Source organism: Akebia trifoliata, chromosome 1 (genome assembly GCF_017979445.1).
Source record: "Akebia trifoliata isolate Shusen 1 chromosome 1, ASM1797944v1, whole genome shotgun sequence".
NCBI classification, from domain to species: Eukaryota; Viridiplantae; Streptophyta; class Magnoliopsida; order Ranunculales; family Lardizabalaceae; genus Akebia; species Akebia trifoliata.
The window spans coordinates 26,150,018-26,172,606 of NC_141375.1; the positions used below are offsets into that span (position 1 = coordinate 26,150,018).

A 22,589-nucleotide genomic window follows, 5' to 3' on the forward strand; every position below is an offset into this window, starting at 1 on the left:
TTATTAAATCACCAACTAATTCAACATAAATCCAATGAAACAGTTTCATGTGCATCTCAATATCAAAAATTTAAGGTTACCAGAGCTATAATAAAAAGACCCAGCTCACTGTACTAGTGATTACAACAGCTAAAGATAATGTCCAGCTTTACTCAGATAAGCAATGGTTTATGAAAGGAAGGAAAATATCTCAGCACTGCATGAACAGTGAGAAAAATTGGAGTCCACTCCCCACAACATAAAAAACAATAATAATTTAAGTCCACTACCACGAAGATCAAGCCTTCCGCGAGCTCATTCTAGTTCTTTGGGGTTTTTTTTTAATTTATAGTAAATAGTAGTATCCAAGAGCAACAAGGATCCCAACTAACAACGAGGCTGGAGCAGTCCATACCCAGTACGGAGTCGACTTTTTACGCTTAAGAACGACTTTGGGAAGTGGGTACTGACCTTTTGGCCGGGATCTGTATTTCATTGTATTCTCCTTTGGTTCCTTATTCTTCGATGGGACTGGAGCTTCAACGTTCAGATCAGTATTTTCTGGTTCAACAGCCTCAGTATCTGTTTCAGTCTGTTGCTCGGGATTTGCAGAAGGTGCTGATGCTGCAGCCTTCTTCGCTGCTCTCTTTTCACGTTCCTGAGAAAAAATTCAAGTGTGAATGCATCAAGACCTTGACTGCTAAAAGACAGAAAATTGAAGTTCGGTTTTTGATAGCCAAGGAAAATGGGAAATCAGAATTATACTTTCCTTGAGTTTCTTTTCGGCTTCCTTCTGAGCTCGTATTGCTGCTTTAACAGCGGCTTTTTCAGCCAAATACTTCCTCCTTTCTATAGCCAACTTAGCTTTGGCGATCTCCGCTTCTCTTTTCATCTCCTTCAGCTTTGCTGCATCAATTGCATCAATTGCGGATAGTTCCTTTAGAGGTTTTTCCAACTTAGAAATGTTCTCCTTGTTCTCTAGGTCAATACCCTTCGTACTTGTCTCCAGTTGTGTCAACTTACTACTATCTTCTTTCTCAACCTTTCGGATTGGAAGAGTCTCATGTTGCAAAGGTGGTTTAGATTTAGAATCCTCCTTTGGTTGTCTTATGTTGGCCTTTGTCACCATCTCTGATTCATTGAGTCTCGGAGATTCCAGAACCAATGGCTTCTCATCAGGGTTCCTCATCCGCCCATCCCTACTCAACTGACGGAAATCAAGTGATGACAAGATTCTTTTCTCATAATCATCCCTAAAACCCTTACTGCTGCTCCACATGGACATGAATTTCTCAACCTACACATGGAAAAGAAGAAAAGAGAGTAAAAGAAGGCTAGAATACAGCGAGATTTCAGAAGCTGTGTAATGAATCACAACCGGGGGGGTTGGGAATAACTGAATTAACAAACCTCTGCGTGAGAAAGTTCTTCCAACGCTGCTACATCCTTCTTTGCTGCAAGTTCTCTAGCATTGTTTAGTAATGAACGATTTTGGTAAAAGTATGCATTCTGGGGAAAAAAAAAAACGAAGATACCAATAAAAAAGATATCATGAAACAAGACCAAAATGACAGCTTCCCACTCAACTACTAACTAGGCAACAGAAAATGCAAACTTCAGCTGCAAACATTCACATTGCAACCCAGCAAGGCTTCAGCGTCACTCTTTTAGCATTTACAACATTCCAAATTTAATCAAACTTCCAATACCGCAAAGATTTTCATTGCAAGATTTGTTGTAATATACCATTTATGGTTGAAAAAAACAAATAAATATACAAAATCTACCTACACAAACTCGATCAGAAGATATGAAGGATCTGACAGCATCGTGAAATTCTGACTGCTCAAAGATTCAGATCAATTCTATTAAGGACAGGTAGTATTGACAACCAAGAAAACTCAGGAGATGAAGCAAACTTCAACACTCCCCAAGAGAACATGCCAGTTTCATACAACCACATGCAATGGGCACAAGAACTGTCTCTTGGTTCATGTGACATGAGTTAAGAAACAGTAGAAAGAAAATTGATTAAATTATCCATGCAATATCCGATACCAGACACATTAGACATGTTAAAAGTACCCACGATCGTGGTATATGTATAATCTCTTTACTAAACTAGAAACTTTTGGGGCTCTGGACAAAATGCAATGGAGGAACATGATACGTTTCACTTTAGCCGACCCCAAATCTTTGGGATAAGATTTTGATGACGATAAGAATGGAGTGAATTAGAAACCTTAATTCATTAAAGAGAACTCAAAGCCACTTAACTGTAAACATGCTTTATAACACTTCACAGTAAATCCCACATACTATTGCACTAAATTGCAAATAAGTTTCCTTGCACGCACATAACTGCAAATAGGCCCTCCATCAAGTATCCCCTATAACCCTTGTATATACATATTTTTCCTTGTCCTATCTTTAGTGATTAAGGTCATGTGAGACCTAAACCACATTATTCAATCAGATAACCAAAAGTTCATCAAGATGAGCAATCTTTCCAAAAGCAAATTCATATCATATATTATGTAAACAATGCAAAACATTTGATAAACATTTATAGGGAGGACTGGCCAGGTTCCAATGTTCAAAAATCAAGTGCTATAGGTACTACACACAGATACAAACTCTATTTAGAAGTAGATATCATTTTGGGCATTTATAGTCTTTTAAGGTGCACATGGGTATTCATAAATGTGATGGGCAATGGCCTCAAAGATGTCTTAATCCAACTTAAGCTATAACAAAACAACTAAATAGAAACTCTCATTTAATCACTTACTGAATCCTAGTCTTATTGCAATAAAGCAATTAGACTAAAATACAGGTCAAAAATCATAAGATTCAAAAATGAAACTAGATTATTTTTAAAGTCACCCGAGGCCAGCCGAATGAGCACCAAGGTTTCTTTTGTAGGCCCCTGGATCGATGACCCGAAGTTTTCAAGAACACGACATACAGGCAACACGTCACAAGGTTAGATCGGGAGAGAGGAAGAAATGTAACCAGTACATACCCCTTTGTCACGCTGCTTCCTAAGTTCAATGAGGCCTTCATATGCTTTATCCCTTTTCTGGCTCAGAGCTGTCAATTCCTCTTGCAATGAGTTAAGCTCATTGTCTATGGCCCTCAGTTCTTCCTCCAAAAGTTTAATTTGCTCCCTTATTGCTAGTTTCTCCTTTCTTACTCCATCCAAGTCCACACCTATAATCTACATTAAAGAAATCACATGTTATCACAGTAAATAAGTAAAATTTTGAGTTCAGAGTATCCAATTAACAGGCATATAGATAATAGAAACCATACAAATAATAAAACTTTATATTTCACTTTAAAACAAATACTTACTTTGACCTGGTCTTGAATAGCTTCTTTCTGACCAAATGAGTCCTGAATTTTTGCCTTCATAGCAGCGTTTGCAATAACTTTCTCCCTTGTCGCTTCAAGTTGTTTGATTTCTCTAAGGAACTGCTTCTCCTCAACTAATGTGTTGCTCTCATGTTGTATCTGATAATTCAGGCTTTGAATCTGTTTCATAATCCATCCCAATCCCCAAAGAAAATAAATTAATAAGTATAACAAGAAAAAGAAAGCAGTAGATACTGCAGAAAACAAGTCACAAGCGTCCGACATAATTCAACTGCTTCAAGCTTACAATATTATTAAGTTCTTCCTCTGATGAACATAAAAAAACACCTTTCTCTCCGCTCGCATAGCTTGTAGTACGCAACTTGCCCAAAGCCTGATGTAAAGGTTCCATTTCCTTCCTCTTCTCAACAACGACCGTCCTATATCGCTTGTCTTCAAGGGTTAAGGGCTTCAACTGTGATATCACCTGTGCTCGTTCAGACTGCTCAAAGAATTTAAAATAAAATTAAATGTGTCATTCGTTTCACTTTTTTCCAATACGTGTGATGGAACCATGGTATTAAATTTTGACATATTTCCACGAAATATACCAAAATATTTCCATTTCCACAAAGTGCAATATAAAATTTAATCTATAGCTATAATTCCCTCTTGTAAATATTTCATTGGAAATCACTATTCATTTTGCAAAATATTTTTATGCATAGTAAATTTCAACCGAAATAACCTAATTTTAAATGTGAAAATGCAAGATTTCGATGAAAACATTTTAATTTTCAACCATCAAAAAACTTTAACCGAAACATTCTTTTTTTTTTTAAATTAGTCTAAAAATATTGATAAAATTAGTAAAACTTATAACTTGCTTGAACTTGTAGTTTATAGAATAGTAATAATAACTAATAAAAATTACACATAATATTCTATTAATAGTATAAATGAATTAGAATTAGTTGGTCATCAAAAAAAAAAAGAAGGATTAGAATTAGTTGTTTTTTTAATAAGTAATTAGAATTAGTTATGTATATACATCAAAATTTGATGATTTTTTTTTTTTTTTTTTTTTTTATCGATCAAATAAAATATCATCAAATTTTGATGTATTCTAAGCATATGCGTACATTCACATAAGCAAAAGCATATAATTCTCCATGTTCTAATTAGTTGGATAGATTAGCACTTTATTCATACACATTTAAAAAATAAAATGTATTATTAAATAGATATAATAATTAATAGTATGTTAATTAACCAAGTATTTTATATATTAACTTACACGTTAAAATTTGTTGGATTTCACTCTCACACTATCAAATACTTGCACTTACCTTAGTGGAACGTTGTTGACCTTCATTTCCACATGTCATATAACTAAATTTTATGAATTACTTTCAAGCAGTGTTATAAAGGTATGTGAGGCTTACGCCTTAAGGCTTGCTTCGACGTGAGCCTCATTAAAAAAACCCTTGAGGCGCAAGGAAGAAACTAAAAATAATCGACAGGTATGCCTTAGACCAATATGAGGCATGACTAAGGCGTGTGCCTTTTGAGTGAAGCATATGCCTCATCTTAATTTTCTTATTTTTGCAAAACAATGTATTAACCATATCATCTATTTTCTTCTTCTCATTCTTTTCTGTCTTCTCTTCTTCTATTTATTTCTAAACACTAGAATGCAACATCATTGGAGCATTTAGAAAAAAATTTGATCACAAAAACGTGATATATACAAAGAAAAAAATTAATATTTAGTATCATGCAAATAAGGTTATTGAAAAACAATCTATTTAGTTATATTTTTCAATAAATATAAATTAGTTATTTTTTCAGGCATAAAATATTCCTTCCTTATTGAAATATAAAATAGTAAATTAGTAATATTTGCAATTATTAATATATGGGGTTTAAAACTTAGTATTTGATTACATAGATTTTGAACTAGAAATTTTGAAATATATGTGACAACCCTACATTTTAAAATTATTTATTTATATTATCCATTTAAAAATCACATGCATGTGAGGCTTTCGACTTAAACCTTGAGGCATTGGCCAGCCAAGTGACTCACATCACACCTCAGTGTCTGAAAACATTACCAAATTCCTCAATATTTCCATCATTTTTGTTACATCCATTAAAACAGTATTAATTTTCAAACTGATCAAACTATTTCTATTTCAAAATAGACCGAAATATACACCGAATCAAAATTTAATACCTTAGATAGAGCAACAGTTAATCATTACATTTACCTTTATATATGTTGCCATTCATTCAAAGAAATGTCATAAATAAAACAAACTCAATTTCATTCCTCAACCCACTATAATTAAAGGCGCAAAGAAACATAAGCATCATTGAAATGAATCCACATTTGACGTACCCTTTTAGCCTTTATTGCTTCAATAATTTGAAACCTTGTTTGATTCTTCTTCTGAATCTCCTTGTCAGCCTGATCAATTTTAACTTTCAGCTTTGGGTCTTCGTAAGGCCGATACTTAACAAAATAAAAATAATGGATTTGCTTAGGCATAGGCCATTCATCAACAGCATCCTTCGGGAAATTGGCATCGGTGGTAGTAATGGTAACGGTATCGTCGTCTCCTTTAACAAGTTCGTCAGCTCCATGCGAACCAAATCTTATTGGCTCCTCAACTCCCTGACCTCCCAATCCCGGGTTCAGTTTCCCGTTATCTTCCCCATTCGTAAAACCGCTGTCTCCTTCACTTCCATTCTTCACAGCCACTTCAGTTAAATCAGCTCCCAAGACTTCCACGCTCATGGTTTCCACCAATAGTTTGAGACACAAAGTACTGATGACATACAGATAATTAATTTATTTTCCAACATTTTGGAGAAGAATTGGGTTTTGGTTGAAATTGGTGAAAATAAAAAAATCGAATCTTTGTTGGACAAGCTTAAAGCTAAGGTCAATCCAGACAAGGTTCTGTAATTCAAATGTTCCGAATTTCATCTTTACGAGATGCCAAAGAGAAAGAAACAAATAGAAGCTTTAATAAAAATCCTAACTTGCAGAACTTAACCGAATAGAATCATCAAAATCTGAATCATTCAAAAAAGAAAAAAGAAAACCCAAGATTCATAATCTGATTATGAGAAATTTTTGTCATAAAGATCAGTTTTTCCACAATGTAACCAAATCAAATCCTTAATCGATTAAATCAACATTCCAATCCGAAAGTATCTAACGATCTAACCATAGAAGATCAACAATTTTCCCCCAAATAAAATATTAAATACTTTCACAAACCGCGATCCAAACAGATCCAATGAAATAGCACGTAAACAAGATCAACGACAATATCGAATAGAAACGAAGAGAATCGTAGTTCCTTACCTCGAATCGAAGATCTAAACAGCAATTTTCAGAGAATCAATCGAATGGACCCTCTGAAGAGGGGCGAGAGAGAGAGAGAAAGAGACACTGGGGTCAGATCTGGTCGCTTTTTACGTAGATTGTGCGATTTAACAGATAGGTTTTATTTTACTACAACCACAAATAGCGACGACAGCTGCCCTATTTTTTCATTTGTAGAGATCTCAACTGAAAGGTTCACGTGGGCCCACCATACTAATCTCAAGGACGCCACGTCATTTGATGATCACGATGAAAGTTGTTATGAAGAGACGGTGGAGATACTGGAATTTGAAATATCCCTCTTAAATTCACGTGATGCGTGAAAAATGAGGAACTTTAGGGTAGCGTTAATCTTTTCTATTGCCAGACCATATTTCCTTTGTGACACACCTAGAAATGAAATTTTACGTTGTACTCCAATTGAGATAGATTAAGGGGGGGTGTCAATCGGTACCCATTTACCAACAAAACCGAAAATCCTGGTTCCGGTTGTCTTTTTTATTGGAACCAAACTGATAGGAATTAGAATCATTAGGCTATATCCATGGTTTTTAAACTTGGTGTCTCGTCTTGTCTCGTTCAGCTCCGATACCAAGTCGTCTCGGATGAGTTTTCCGATACGTTTGAGACGTCTCGTAAGACAAAGTAAAAAATTGAACGCGACTTGTAAGTCTCAATCAAAAAATGATTTTGTGAGTTGGTCTCATTTAGCTCTGATACCAAGTTAACTCAGGTGATACGTCTCGATCTCGATCGAGTTTAAAAACCATGGTTATATCCGATGGGTATCCATGGATACCCGAAATCGATTTATTTTGTCATTTATTTTTTCATTATTCATGATTAAATATTTTTCTATATTGGAGCTTAAAATCGATTTATTATTTGTAAAGGAGATAAATTTTAATTTTTAAAAATAATAATCATTAAATCATCTTTTTCGTGAAACAAATTATTATTAAGTTGATACTTTGCAAATAATACGTACGTTACTTTTAAGAAAAAAAAAATTTATGACTTTGAAATATATTTTTCCATTCAATTCTTAAGAATCAAAATGGACGGTACTCATGATTTTTGACGATTCTAATTCTATATATATTTATTTATTTATTTATATGGGGACGGGTCATAGGACATGTAAAAACAATGTAATAATAATAAATTTTCAAAATATGAGTTAGAGGTTTTGGATTGAGCTGATTTTTTGTGAAGATGATCCCTATGTGTAAAGATCATCCTAAAAAAAATCAATCCAATCTGAAACTTCTAACCCCATCAAAAATGATTTAGAATGTGAACCATCAACTTTTTACCAATAATTTGTAAATCATTTTTGAAGGACTTACAAGTTTCAAATTGAGCTGATTTTTTGTGCGGATGATCTTCTCATCATAGATATCATCATGATTTTTCAAAATATGGATTAGAGGTTATATATATATAAAGATAATGATTTTTCAAAATATGGTTTAGAGGTTTTGGATTGGGCTAATTTTTTTGTAAGGACGATGATCTCTATGATGAGAAGATCATCCTAAAAAATATCAGTCCAATCTAAAATTTCTAACCCCTTCAAAAGGGATTTAGAATGTGGACCGTAAACCTTTTACTAATAATTTGTAAACCACTTTTGATAGACTTACAAGTTTCAGATTAAGCTAATTTTTTGTGAAGATGATCTTCTCATCACAGAGACCATGCTCACAAAAAATCAGCTCAATTCAAAACCTCTAACCCGTATTTTGAAAAATCATTATTTTTACATATGTCCTATGATCTGCCCCCATATATATAATCATTTCTTTTATATTCCTTTCTCTATATGATATTCAGGTATTCAATCACATGGGGGCAAAAAATTTTGATTTTCTCAACAAAATTGTAAAATCACAAAGCAGTAAAGAAAAAAAATCACACAAGTATTTACATGGTTCGCCAATGTGCCAACATCTATAAATCAAACCCAATCTTCTTCACTATGAAATCAACAGAGGACAATACAAGAAAAACACCCAAGATTTTAATTCCAAATCCAAACCCTGAAACCCTTGTACATCGCTCTCCATTTCTCTCTCAAACCTTAGAAGAGGAAAACCCCTAAGTATTTATAGTCCTAGAGCTCTATTTATAAAATGAGGAGTTACTAAAACGTGTTTATCTCCAAAAATAGAAAAAAAAAATCCATTTAAAAAAATATTACATATTCCCATTTTTAATAACCTTAGAAAGAAAACAGAATACAAGACAATTGCACAACAAAAATGACTCTCCATTCTTCATATCTATCATTTGACAAAAGTATTCGTCACAAAAAAGTAGCAGATTCTATCTTATGGAGTTCAACACCGTTTAGAGAAGATCTCAGTTTCCAACCCACGTTTGGTCCAAAGAATTACCAAAATTGAAGATGGGTTTCTCTAGAAGAGTATTCATCAAAAGAAACTTTTCAAGATTTTCACAATTTTAATCCGTTTTATGTCAATCACCAACTAATTTGAAGTTTGAGGTGAAATCTCCACGTTTCAATTTGTCTAAAGCTAATGTGTTTGAGATGAATTTTGAAACCAATAAAGCCTTATTTAATCTGGAGATTTTAACTCTAAACAAAGGAACAATCTTTAGACACCTTTTTTTTAGTTACTTTATGTTTGACGGGTAAGTATGAATGAAGCCCAAGTAAAAGAGAAAACCAAATAAACATGGATAATTTGTTAGGTTTTTTTTTTTTTTCCCCTTGAAAAACTTTCAAATTTTCTAACCTTTTCTTGACAACCAAGCATCACAAAAATACAATGGGATTCTTTTGAAGATACAATCAAGAACTTCATCAACAAAAGACGTAAAAGTTCCCAAGCGCAAAATCTTATAAACATAGTTTATGAGTTTTTGCATTGTAAACAAATGAGGTCTTAATCTCAAAAGTGCGAGCAATGCTGCCAAATGCGCTTTCAAACACAATTTAAGTGGTAACAAGGTAGGTGAGCAATGAGATCGAGACAATAATCAAATACATTTTTAGTTCAATACGTACAAAACTCTTCAAGGCACTCCTAAGTATAAAGATATTTTTGAAATAATTCTCCCATATTTGTCGTTTCTAATCTCAAACTAGTTCCCATTCCACACGCCAGCTACCAGAAATTGGAGAAATGACTAAGAACAATGGAATGGAGAGGAATATGATTCTCTAGTTGACTAGAAGTTTATGGTAAGGTTTCGGGGAAGACGATTCTGATTTATTTTGTAAAATACCTAATATTTGAATTTATTAGAATTTTTCTCTTTATCTTTGGTCAATATAGTAGGGTAATTTTGTAAAAAAATCGCAATAGTAAAGATAACACAATTGCACAAAACACAAGGATTTACGTAATTCATTAGTGTGCTTATGTCCACAAAGCAGAACAAGCACAATCACTATTTTCTTTCTTATGTTTTACAATCCTAGAAATCTCTATTTATATAACCGAAAGTTATCAAAATAAATAAAATTCTTCAAAACAGAAATCCCTCTAAAAAATAGAAAAATAGAAAATATTACATGGTTGCTATTTTCATACTCCTTAAAAAATTTGAAATGGAAGTTCCACCCCCCACCCCACCCCTGGGAAGTGGCGTAGCTCCCTTCACCCCCATTTGTTAATCGAACAGCGGAACCCCTAGAGCTCTATGTAGCACAACAGAATACAAGACATTTACGCAATAAATTAGATATTAAAAACATAAATTAAATCATATACGTCCATGTCAATTTTGATATTGGATTCTAAGTTAAGAGAGTGTTGGTGAGATGGAAAGTGGTGGGTGTTTTACTAATTTACTCATACAAGGTGGCTGAGTTGAAGAAAAAAAAAAATAGAAAGCCGAGGAGGACGTTCCATGAGGACTAAGTCCTCCTTTGGGTTTGCACTTTTGATATTCCTCGAGATTAAGTCGAACGATATCATGGACAACCCAACGTTGAAGATGTTAAACGAATAAACTCTTCGAGATGATATAATAAAGGGTCCCTATCTCTTAATTAAATTCTGACCCGTATGTTACCATCCATCCTTAATTTCTTGTCTTTGACTTTAGTGTAGATCGAGGGACCAAAATCAATCAAGATGACGAGCAATGAATGACTTGTTGACCACGTCATCCTTTACATCGAATCTCTATGTTTCACTGTAACATGGAATGTTTTAGGTAAAGAAAGCTTATAAAATACATCTACAAAAGACCGAATGGTTAGCTACGGCTGTAATGGATCGGACCAGACACAAAACCCGATCTGGTCCAATAACTATGGGTCTAGATAAAGGATTTGGTGTCCGATAAGCTTTATCAATTGATTTGAGTTTAATACCTTATGAGATCAGTTTTGAATCAACGATCTCCTAATCCATATTAGATTGGATTAGGATCGATCCAAACATATTGTTTGTTTTGTTCAGACCGGATCTAAAACAATATTTAAAATATTAGATTCGGATCGAACGTACAATAATCGATCTTGGGGTATCAATGGGCCACCATTTAATTAGAGTAGAACTGAAATTCAAATAGAATTGGACAATTCTAAATCCCTATTTATTGGAATCAATTAAAATTGGATCTCTTAGAATTGAATCAATTGAGAATCGAAACCGATAAAAATTGAGAATCATAGCTATTTAAAGAGAATTGTATATTTTTAATTATGATTTCGTTGATTTGAGAATAGAAATTGGATTCGATTTTTTTTATTTATTTATTACTCTTTATTATTATTATTAATTTTTTTTATGATTTTAATTTCTATAGGAATCAAATTAGAACAGACCCATTGACACACCTAGATAGATATGATCTTTTTCTAATGTATCTCATCACAGATGAAAGGTTGTGATGGAGGATATTCTAGGTTATTTTCTGATACTTATAATACATATCAATTAAGATATTTTAGAATATTATATTAGTTTATTTTTCATATATCTTGCTTGATGTAGATGCACGAAATTGCTCTACACTTTCCTTCTCTTTAAGTTCGGGCGGACCTGCAAATCAGCCCACTCCGACGATCAAGTTAGACAAATCGATCAGTGTAGTTTTTAAGAGAAGAAGAATTCGGACCTCTTTTACCCATAGTTTTCTTCCTTATATAGACGTTTGTCTGGTTCGGTTTCTGTGCCATCCTTTGAAGTGACCTTGGGCAGTTAGCTCACTCCCTGACATGTCAGCTGCAGGAGTTGTTGCAACTGCCCTGCCACCTCTGGGATGACGTGAGTTGTGAATGCTGTCAATCACTGTCGCATATGTCAGATCCGTACAACCGACCTATGCTGCCACTACCCGTACCATTTTACCTACCGGTGGCTAAGGTCCGAGCTCAATCATTTATTCGCACCCGAGGAGCTCAATTTGTCGGGCTTACTTTCCATCAATCCGAGCTTTGGAGATACTTCCGAGCTCAAACTCATGCCACGTGTCCTATTCCAGAATTTCCCCCACACTTGATATAATTTATATAAATGCCCTTAAGATTTATGTAAAAATAATAAAAGAATTGCCTACACATTGATTTGTTAGATCGAAATCAACCAATCAAAATAGACACTCATTTAAGAGAGTCATTGATCTGAAACTCCCATCTCAAAATCAGAGTTGGTAACCATCTATTTGCCTTTAATGGCCTTAAAAAGCAGAACGATCACCTTAGATTAGAATCACACATCCCACCAATCAAATTGAGTTAGAATTTATTAGACTCCTTAAATGGTCCCACACAATTCAATCCGTGCCACATGGCACACAGTTAGATTGAGCTAAGAACTGATCCTGATCGATGGATTTAGTGGACCTGACAAGTTTTCCAGGAGTTGGATAGCTAACCAACTCCTGAATTATAAGATCGGAGACGTTCTAGTTGGGATTTGGGATCCATGGGTCAACAGTACTTCCGAGATCAATGGGTTTCTCAAATGAGAACAGAATCAAAACGCCTTCTCGTGTTGTGGAGTTTCGATAACATCCTTCGCGTCCCATTATTATATCTTATTAGTTTTTGTCTTTTTTACCTCTCTTGCCTTCTCTTCACAACGTGCAGAAACGACTCCCGACTCCTCCAACACTATCTGGTTCTTCTCTTATTTCCTCCAATTTATAATATGTTATAAGACATATATTGTTAATTATTTTCTTTTTTATTTCGGCTTTGATTCTCTCTTTCTTCTTGTTAAGGTTTGATTGATTTTTGTTGTTAACGTATGTTCTTGTTTCATGCAATCTTTTTGTTTTTTTTTTGGTTTTTGATGAATTTTGTGTTGAATTCTTTGATGCTTTGTGTTATTTTAATGTGCAATATGACTTTTGTTGATGAAATCCATTTATTGTTCTTTTAATCTTTGTGATCAAATTTAATGTGATTTTTCAGGTTTAATATATTTTCGAAATGGAAATCTTGATTCTTATAATACCCCATCCCGTATTTTTCTTTGAAATTGTTCTAAATTAGATTCATAGATCTTTTTTTAATGAAAATTACGTTAGATTTTATTTGAAATCCATCTCAAACTTCTAACAATTTATTTATATAAATAAATAAATAAAAAAGAAAAATCTTTGATCTTCTCTGTTTCAACACTGCCTATTTTTGCTAACGAAATCCTCGAATTCTTTTTTCTTTTATAGTATAGATTTAATTTTCTTTTGGTTGTTCATTTAACAGGTGTATCGAAATCCTAAATTTTAATTGTTTCACATTGGTTCTTACATGGGTTCTGAAGTTCTTCGGTGAATCAGATGTTAAAGCAGCTCAAATTTAGCGAAATTGAGTATAACTTATGATAAAATTCAGTAATGGGACCCTTAAACATGGAGAAAAAATGGGTGTTCCCTCTCATTATAAGCTCTCTCATCTGCGCTTTCCTCCTCGTTACTTCCTTCAACATGGGTCTCATTTCATCGTTACATACCATCAATTCGATCTTTTCGATTTTCCCAATACACACATCTACAAACCAAACGAACCCCGTTTTTATTGAAACAAAGGTCACTCAATCTCCATCTCCGCCTTCGGGACCATCTCTTCCTCGCTTGGCTTATTTGGTATCGGGATCGAAAGGGGATTTAGAGAAACTTTGGAGAACTTTACGTGCACTTTATCATCCATTAAACCAATATATCGTTCACTTGGACTTAGAATCAGCAGTTGAAGAAAGACTAGAGCTTGTGACGCGTGTAGAAAATGATCCAATATTCACAAAGGTTGGGAATGTGCATATGATCACTAAAGCAAATATGGTCACTTATAGAGGACCGACAATGGTTGCTAATACTCTTCATGCTAGTGCTATCCTTCTCAAGAAAAGCAAAGAATGGGATTGGTTTATAAACCTTAGCGCCTCCGACTACCCTCTCGTGACACAAGATGGTTCGTTTCATTCATTAGATATCAATAAATTGAGCTAAGGGTCTTTGTTTTCATGCTTTGTGATGGAATTTTTTTTTTTTTTTTTTGCAGATATTCTCTTTACGTTTTCGAGGCTGAACAGAAATTTGAATTTTGTAGATCACACAAGTCGATTAGGATGGAAGGAGTGAGTTAATTCTTTGTTACCTTTCGTTGTCTCTCAGATAATTGTGTTGTAAGAATTTTTATAATCTTGTATTTGATTGTGTTGATCAGGAGTCAAAGAGCTAAGCCATTGATTATAGATCCTGGACTTTATAGGATGAAAAAAGCCGATGTTTTTTGGGTTACCCAAAGAAGAGAAGTGCCAACTGCGTTTAAGTTGTTCACCGGTTAGCATCTCCTTCCAATCTTGTTCTAATTATCAGAGTGATTTTGATTGAAAACCCTTTAAACTCAGCAACTATCTGCTAATTTGTGTCGAGGCTTATGTCAAACACAATGCCTATACATCTATAAATTTTCGAGTATCATTAGATAGATAGTTTATAAATGAAGCCATGAAACCCTGCATCTCATCCATCATAGTGATAAGTTCATCGAGTTTAACTTAAAACTGAACTTTTCGAATCATAGAAACATAGGTTTTCTGTTAAAAAATGAGAGATTTTTGTAAGTTTATTTATAAATAGAAATGAATGGAAGAACAAAATTTGTTCAATCGACTACAATTTTTTGCAAAAGGCTTTGATGACGAAGATAATCTTAAGCAAAAGAATACCCATTTCAAGGAGAGAGTTATATATGGTTTTGCCGTCGAAAATTATCCCCAATAATGTAATGAGCTTGAGAATTTCAAGTATGTTATGTTCCATAGCTGTTATCATTTCGAAGCTTGGGGAGTCACCTCTTCGACAAGCCAACTCCTGAATTTATCAGATAAACACTATCTTGGTTGATGATTTTCGTTATCACAAGGGGTACAAAGACATATTTGAGAAGATGGTGTTGTTCAGCGCCTGAACAATCTCAGGACTTGTGGTTGAAGCCCCACCCCATGAACAGAGTTCCCTGCATAGGAGATCTCCTATGGGCACTCAATGTATCAAATCATTCAATTTATTTAATTTTTTCTGGTGTTCGACATGAATTGTTATTGCAGGATCGGCATGGATGGTTCTATCACGTTCCTTCGTGGAGTTCTGCATATGGGGTTGGGATAACCTACCGAGAACCCTCCTCATGTACTACACCAACTTCATCTCTACTCCTGAAGGATACTTCCAAACAGTCATCTGCAATGTGCCTGAGTATGCAACCACAACTGTAAACCATGACTTGCACTACATCGCATGGGACAACCCTCCAAAACAGCACCCACACACCCTCACCCTTAACGACACAAACATGATGATGGGAAGCAATGCTCCCTTTGCTCGAAAATTTAAGAAAGACGATCCTGTCTTAGATAAGATCGACCGAGATCTACTTGGCCGGAAAAATGGGAGCTTCACACCTGGGGGTTGGTGCTCTGGGAACCCAACTTGCTCTGACGTTGGAGACCCTACCCGTCTTAAGCCGGGGCCAGGAGCACGAAGGCTGGCCCGTCTCATGGCCAGAATAGTCCAGTCACCGAGGTTTACTCAAAACCAATGTAAATAGAGTAAATTGGGGCATTTTTTGCTGGCCATATTTGTAGTCGGCGAAGAAATACAAACAATGACCAAGCTTATTTTTGGTTAGATTTTTTTTGGTAGATTGGACAAACGAAATCACATTGTGATGGCTAATGTCACTAGAGAGTTGTAAGGTGTCTTCATGAGCCTTTAAGTGCATAATGACGATGATCCATACTATATCTATGATCATGATTTAATGATGATGAAGATGTCTGGTAGTAATAGCAGCGCCGCAGCTCATGCTAAGTGACATTTTACATATTCTAATTTGTTTCATTTGTGAAGGAAACAGAAAGGCAGGTAAAATTCTCTATTTGCAGTTTTTGGTACATTCTTTCCTTGGTAAAAATTAAGATACTTGAATAGAGATTTACTAATGTTTTATTTCATCTGGTTAACATTAGAGAGGTACTTTACATTTACATGTATGGGTATGAGATATGCCACATTTTGATTCACAGAGGGAAAGGGATAAAGATCAGTTTAGTTTCAAAATTATATGAATGAAAAACTGTTGTCTTTCTCTAATCATATTTGTAATGGTGAATGTTGGAAAAAAAATTCATCTTAAGATGCTCATACCATAACAACCAAGTTTGGAATTATATTAATGAAAAATGAAAAACAATGGTCCTATCCACTTGCCTCCTAATCTACCTTGTCGTAACCCCAAGACGTAATAATTTTCCCGTATAGTGCATCATTGAAATTCAAACAGGGTTAACTAACGATAAAGTTAAGACACGTTTGTTTACAAGGGTAGCTTTGTTCTAGTTCAAAGCAATCTAGGACTTCTACTTATCCTAGTGATTGGATTGCAGAAAAATAAGGAATGTCAAAGAGCTTTTTGCGTTGTTTTTGTAGCCTTTTGTTAGTGAAAAAGCTGTTATTCCCCTTTTAAAATCAGGGATTCATGGACTTCTCTATAATATCCTTGCAACCAAACATGCCTATGCTGCAAGCAAAGCAGCATTTGCTAAATTCTTGGCATGAAGAATCCCTAAAAGTCAAATTTGCAATGGATAAGAACATGAGAACTTAATTTGAAACAAGCAGCTGCATTCAACACAAACCGTAGATAATTGACTCCACCCATTGTTTGATGTTCCAAAGCAATAATAACATGAAAATAATAAACAAAACAAGAGTTCTAGTGCAAGATGATCCTTTTGAATTTCAAACCTAAACTATTGTAATAAGAACATATACAAATAACTCACATAACAGGAGAAATGTTTTACATCACAATATAGAGCTCAATTTTATAGTATGGGTTGCTATGTATGTACACCACCATGTATGATCTCTCAATGTTAAAAATGAAAATCTTCCAATGAGCAAAACCCATATGAATGAATAAATAAATCCTTACAAGGATCAAAACTAATCACCCATTTAGTGAGAATTTTTCAAAAGGTCATCCCTCCTTAGTACTCACTTCAATTTTTACTAAAATTTCGTAGATACCTTGTGCATTAATGATGGTATATAAAAGTCATGTTATAAGGGTTCATACACATCTTCAAACAGTAGCTTTTCATGTCATCGACCCTCCGCGATGATGTCCGATCCAGAAAGAGACACGGAAGATGAGAGTGACTGTCGAATCTGCCCAAACGTGGGATGCCCTCCATGACACAAGCTATGATGATAGTTAGACCACATTGCAGTCGACTTCATCTTGTCTAGCAAACTCACCTCCATTCCTTCTCCTTCCGACTCCAAAAATGCATTAGAAATCCCTTCCAAAATCTTCACTACCTGTCTCATTGTAGGTCGACCACGTGGATCAGGATAAGCACACAACAAACCCAAATGAAGTACTCTCTCCACCTCCTCATAGTTGATCCCACCCTGGGCCCTTAACCGCTCATCAAGTGCACTCACCACTTCACCTCGCTCCATCATCCCCCAAACCCATTCAACCAAAGGTGGCTTTCCATACTCAATGGGTCTTCGCCCACAAACAACCTCAAGAATCAAGACCCCAAAACCAAACACATCAGTAGGCGCTGAAGCGCGCCCACTCCGGACCACTTCAGGTGCCATATACCCAACCGTTCCCACCACACGTGTCGTGCTTGCCACCTGGCCGTGCCCATACATCCGAGCTAACCCGAAATCCCCTAACCTCCCATTCATATCCCTATCAAGCAAGACATTACTAGCCTTAATGTCTCTATGTAAGACTTGTGATTCCCATCCTTCATGTAAGTAAAAGACGCCACGAGCCACATCTTTCAAGATCCTCACTCTTTCTTCCCAACTCAACATCACTCCCTCCTCACATTCAAAAACCCTCTTATCTAAACTCCCATTCTCCATAAAATCATAAACCAACATTAAGCTTCCCTTCTCTCTTTTACACCAACCTCTCAAACTAACCAAGTGTCTATGCTTTAATCTACCAAGACTCGAAATCTCAGCCAAGAATTCTCTTATCCCTCCTTCGCTTTCCTGAGAAATGCGCTTTACAGCAACTTCCACTCCTCCTACCATAAACCCTTTATAAACCTTCCCATTCCCTCCAAACCCAATCAAGTTTTCATCCGAAAACCCTCCAGTTGCCGCATAAACTTCCTGATAAGTAATTCGGTGAGGCCAATACTCCAATTCCCAATCTTCCCTCGCTTCTTTCTCCCTCTGTTGATTCCGCTTCCTCTTAACCAAAATCAAATAAAATGTAACACTACAACCAATTATAAACACAATTCCAACAGTAATCCCAGCGATGAATCCTGTGGACCGAAAAACAGAACTCTTTGGAGGAACAAAAGATGGCAAATTCGATGTAAGCAGTGCTTCACTCACGGAAAAATTCGAATTACTAAAACTCCAAGCCAAAATCTTATGACTCTCAACTAATATCCCTGTCGCCGCGGTGAACCCAACATACATTTCATCCAAAAGAACCGTAGAAAGATTAACAGGTACTTCAATTAAAGGCCTTGAAGGTTTTTTCATGCCTGCCCGAGCCATAGTGACATTAAGTCGGTTATTCGAGTAAGCGATCCAGACTTGATAGTTGAACCCATTATTAATCTTCAATCCCTGAAAGGACCCATCTTTATTATCAGCCCAATAACCAGCTGGATGAGAAGCATACGAACTGAGAGAGTTCAAATCGACACCGACATGGTTGTCATCGATGTCGTTGAATTCTGGGTTTGCAAAGACATCGAATTCGATACCGAATACATGGTTATTGGGATCGTTATTGTTGGTTAGATTAAGGAATCCAAGGTGTTGAGATGATCTGGAACCTTGGATTCCTGTTGAAGGTGTGAAGAGGAAGACAAGGCCATGACCAGGGAGAGAGTTCTTGAAAGGGGAGATGGAGAAGATGAAGGAGGTGTAGAAGGAGAGAAGATGAGGTGAGTTTGGTGATCTGGTTTTGATTTTTGTTGGGTACAGAGCACGACCAATGGAGAAGAAAGAAGCGTTTGTGAGAGTGAGAATTTGGGATTCTAGTGTTGCGTTTCCGTAGAGTAAGAGATCAGATGAGTTGAAGCCGTTGAAGACGAAATCAACGGATGAGGTTGAGCCGAAGAGGAGAATGATGAAGAGATAGAGGAGGAGAGAGAGTGGGTGTTTGTTCTTCATTGGCGGCTGGAGCAGAGGACCAGAAGCCGTTCTGTTACAAGTAAGAGAACAGAGCAACTGAGAGGACAAGAGACTAGAAGTGGTTTTGTTGGGATAAAATAGAGTAAAATTACCAAAATACCCTCATCTTCGAGACCTTGGTTATGAATACCTGAGAGGCTGAGACCATGGTTTTAAAACTCGTTTTTACGCCTCGTCCATGGACGAGCCCGAGTCGTCCGATTTATTCGGGTCGCCTCGTTTAATGATGATAGTCAACCCATCTTGTTTGTACATGAGATCATATGAGTCATCTCGGTCTCGGACAAGATTTAAAACCATGGCTGAGATGCCCATAGCTTCAAAACTCATTTTGTCGTCTCGTCTCGTTCATTAACGTAATCAAGTTGTGTCGGACGAGTCAACTTGTTCCATATTAAATAAGCTATTTAACTTGGTTTACAATGATTTATTCATATATTTATATAAAAATAATTATAAATATTTTATAAAATAAGATAGATTATAAGATGTTTAATCATAAAATTATATTTTATTTAGATAATAAATACTTACATTTTTTTTTTTTATATTTTAATTAAAATATACAAAATCTCAATTGATTCGATTGAATTTTACTAAATTGATCGAGATTTTCAAAATATCATTCAAGTCATCTCATTTGTCTAACAGGATATTGTAAATGTGAGATGTCTTATCTTTGTCTATCCGTCTCCTACTTGGAGAATACCAAGGTGACTCGGGCAAATCATCTTGGTCTCGGAAGAGATTTTCAACCATAGTTCAGATGCCTCTCAAGAACATGATCTTCCCTTATAGACTGATATAAAATTATTACAATACCCTCATCTTCAACCTTTAACTAAAACCCTTGATTTTTGTCTCAAAAATATGTTTTCTTCAAGAATTTAGATTTCCTTGGTAAATTATTTTTCATCTAATCAATCTTAACTTCAATCCACTAAAATATGTTGTCTAAAAGAGTTTCAAGCTCTTCAGTAAATTATATTTAATCTCATCTTAGATTTATCTTTTTCAATCTCTTGTAAAAAATCTCTAATTTTTCTACCTAAAATTCTATTGTCTTCTACTTTTTCTAAAAAATCATATATTGTTCTTGATATTTGAAAGTTGAAGTAAATAGAATCTTAAGATAGAAGATGAAGGTAAAAAAGATTTATACAAAGAGATTAAAGATGAGTGGTCTTAGGGGGGATCAAGGGTTCTTGACTAAGGTTGAAAATGCCGAAGATGAGGGCATTTATGTCATTTTCATGAATATATTAGAGCAGACTGTGGTCAAAGGTGCATATGAGTTTTGAAAACACTGGCAACTCAAAAATATTCACCAAAACACGGAGGTTTTTATATATAAAAAATACACACAGTTTTGGTATAAGCTTGGCTTGCCTTTTTAATGTATCTTGAAAAATGTTAAAAGTCAAGTCAACGTACAGATATTACTAGTCAAAGCTGATTTTGATTTAATGGGCGGAAATTCAAAATAAGTGAGCTCCTAAGTCGGTTAAATGTGAAATTATTTGGAAGGTCCATACATTATACTTTTCCTACCAATAGTATTAGAGAGCAATTTGCTAACGTTTCTGGCTAACTCAATGCAAGTTGAGGCCTAACGCGAAAATTCTAAATGGACCCTCTAACTATTTAATAGATTAATATAAATAATATAAATTTATTATTTAAATAAAAATAATAATCTAAACTTTTTATTTATTTATTTTTATTTTTACTAAATTTTTTATTTTATTTTATAAGAATGTTAAGAGATTCCAATAAAACAAGAGCTTAACTTAGGTATAATTTATCAACATGAATGTTGGGTGTGTCTATGATTGTTAGTTACCAATAATTAATTGATTTGGTAATGGTTCAATATCCTCAGTAAATAATCGTCAAGAGGTTACCCTAACATCTAAATTTTCATTAAATCGGTATAATATAATTATGTAAATCCCAACATGCCTTGAAATTTAAAAAGAAATGACTAATTAATATAAAACATATTCAAAAAAAAAAAATACTACAAATGAAAAAAAATTCTGATCAGATTAATAAAATAAAATAAAATAACTAAAAAGCTCATTGCATGTAATAAAAAATAAATTAACATAAAATCACTAATGAAAATATCAAATTGAATTTAAAATAAGATTAAAAGACTTCCTTTGATTATTCAAAAATAAGCTACAACTAAATAAACTTGATTCCGTTTAATTTCAATAAAAGGGTTTAAAAAGAGTTTTGTTTTACAATAATAATAAATAAAAAACTTTTTCCCCTCTTTAATCAAAATATTTTAATTTTTAAAATAGTAATATACCATTTTCATAATTAAAATGATTAGCCTATTGTTTTGAAAAAAAAAAAAAAAAAAAATCAATTTTTCGGGCATGTGTTGGTAAAACGACCTTTTTTTAAATCTTGAAGTTTCAACCTAAGTGGGGATGGAGATGAAGATCTAAAGACTTTCTTATTTATTGGAAACTACCAATTTCTAAAGTGGTGAGAATTTAAAAGATCTTAATTAAAATCTATTTTTTATTTTTTTTTGAAAAAATTCCAAATTCCTAGTAATGGTCTAGTAAAAAAAAAAATTTATTTTTTTATTTTTTTATTATTATTATTATTTATTTTTTTGTGCAGGGGTAGGGTGAATTCCATCTGTGAGAACCTTAGAAGAATTTTCATTTTTTTTTATTGTGGGTGGGTGAGTGGGTGGTTTGGGACAGGGTTTATTAAAAAATAAATGGGTAAGTGGAATTTCCACCGTAAGATGGGATAAAGGTCTAGGGGAAAAAAAGGTAAAATATGGGGTGAAATTTTTGTGAATATCTTTCAAAAAAAAATTAAAATTGGAGTCTTCTTCTAATATAAGGCTTTAAACAACTGATGGGGATCAATACTGGCTAACCATAGTGGTTAAGAATTCCATTATGGAGAGTCATTTTGCATATTCAAAGGGTATGCAGTAAAATTATGCTATTCAAAATGAATCTTTATAAATATTTTAATACTTTTTTAATTCTATACAAAGTTCAGCTGCAACAAAATCATACCCAACAATTGTTACTCCCTGCTGCCAAAATGTAAAGATTCTAAATCTCTTTCTCTTCTTTTGTCAATCAAAAATTTCACTCTCCAAAATAGATAAGGGGTTGCAAAGTGCGTTGGA

General features: G+C 34.5%; 3 protein-coding genes across 3 annotated transcripts; 1 reads left to right on the plus strand and 2 right to left on the minus strand.

Moving 5' to 3' along the window:
- LOC147411272 (proton pump-interactor 1-like) lies at positions 1–6,873 on the minus strand. Its single transcript, XM_086446677.1, has 8 exons — positions 6,716–6,873; positions 5,741–6,170; positions 3,644–3,838; positions 3,337–3,516; positions 3,005–3,199; positions 1,390–1,488; positions 751–1,276; positions 1–639 (listed from the first exon to the last, which is right to left on the minus strand). Exons 2-8 carry the CDS (start codon positions 6,137–6,139, stop codon positions 326–328), a joined length of 1,908 nt encoding a protein of 635 aa, XP_086302803.1. The 5' UTR covers positions 6,140–6,170; positions 6,716–6,873; the 3' UTR covers positions 1–325.
- Positions 6,874–12,680: 5,807 nt separating this feature from the next.
- Positions 12,681–15,970, plus strand: LOC147411273 (beta-glucuronosyltransferase GlcAT14A-like). The gene is made up of 5 exons (XM_086446686.1): positions 12,681–12,840; positions 13,431–14,135; positions 14,226–14,301; positions 14,391–14,506; positions 15,277–15,970. Exons 2-5 carry the CDS (start codon positions 13,562–13,564, stop codon positions 15,774–15,776), a joined length of 1,266 nt encoding a protein of 421 aa, XP_086302812.1. The 5' UTR covers positions 12,681–12,840; positions 13,431–13,561; the 3' UTR covers positions 15,777–15,970.
- An 861-nt stretch (positions 15,971–16,831) lies between these two features.
- LOC147411274 (L-type lectin-domain containing receptor kinase VII.1-like) lies at positions 16,832–19,459 on the minus strand. The gene has a single exon (XM_086446679.1). The coding sequence runs from the start codon at positions 19,394–19,396 to the stop codon at positions 17,336–17,338; it is 2,061 nt and encodes a 686-aa protein (XP_086302805.1). The 5' UTR covers positions 19,397–19,459; the 3' UTR covers positions 16,832–17,335.
- Between the last annotated feature and the right edge of the window lie 3,130 nt (positions 19,460–22,589).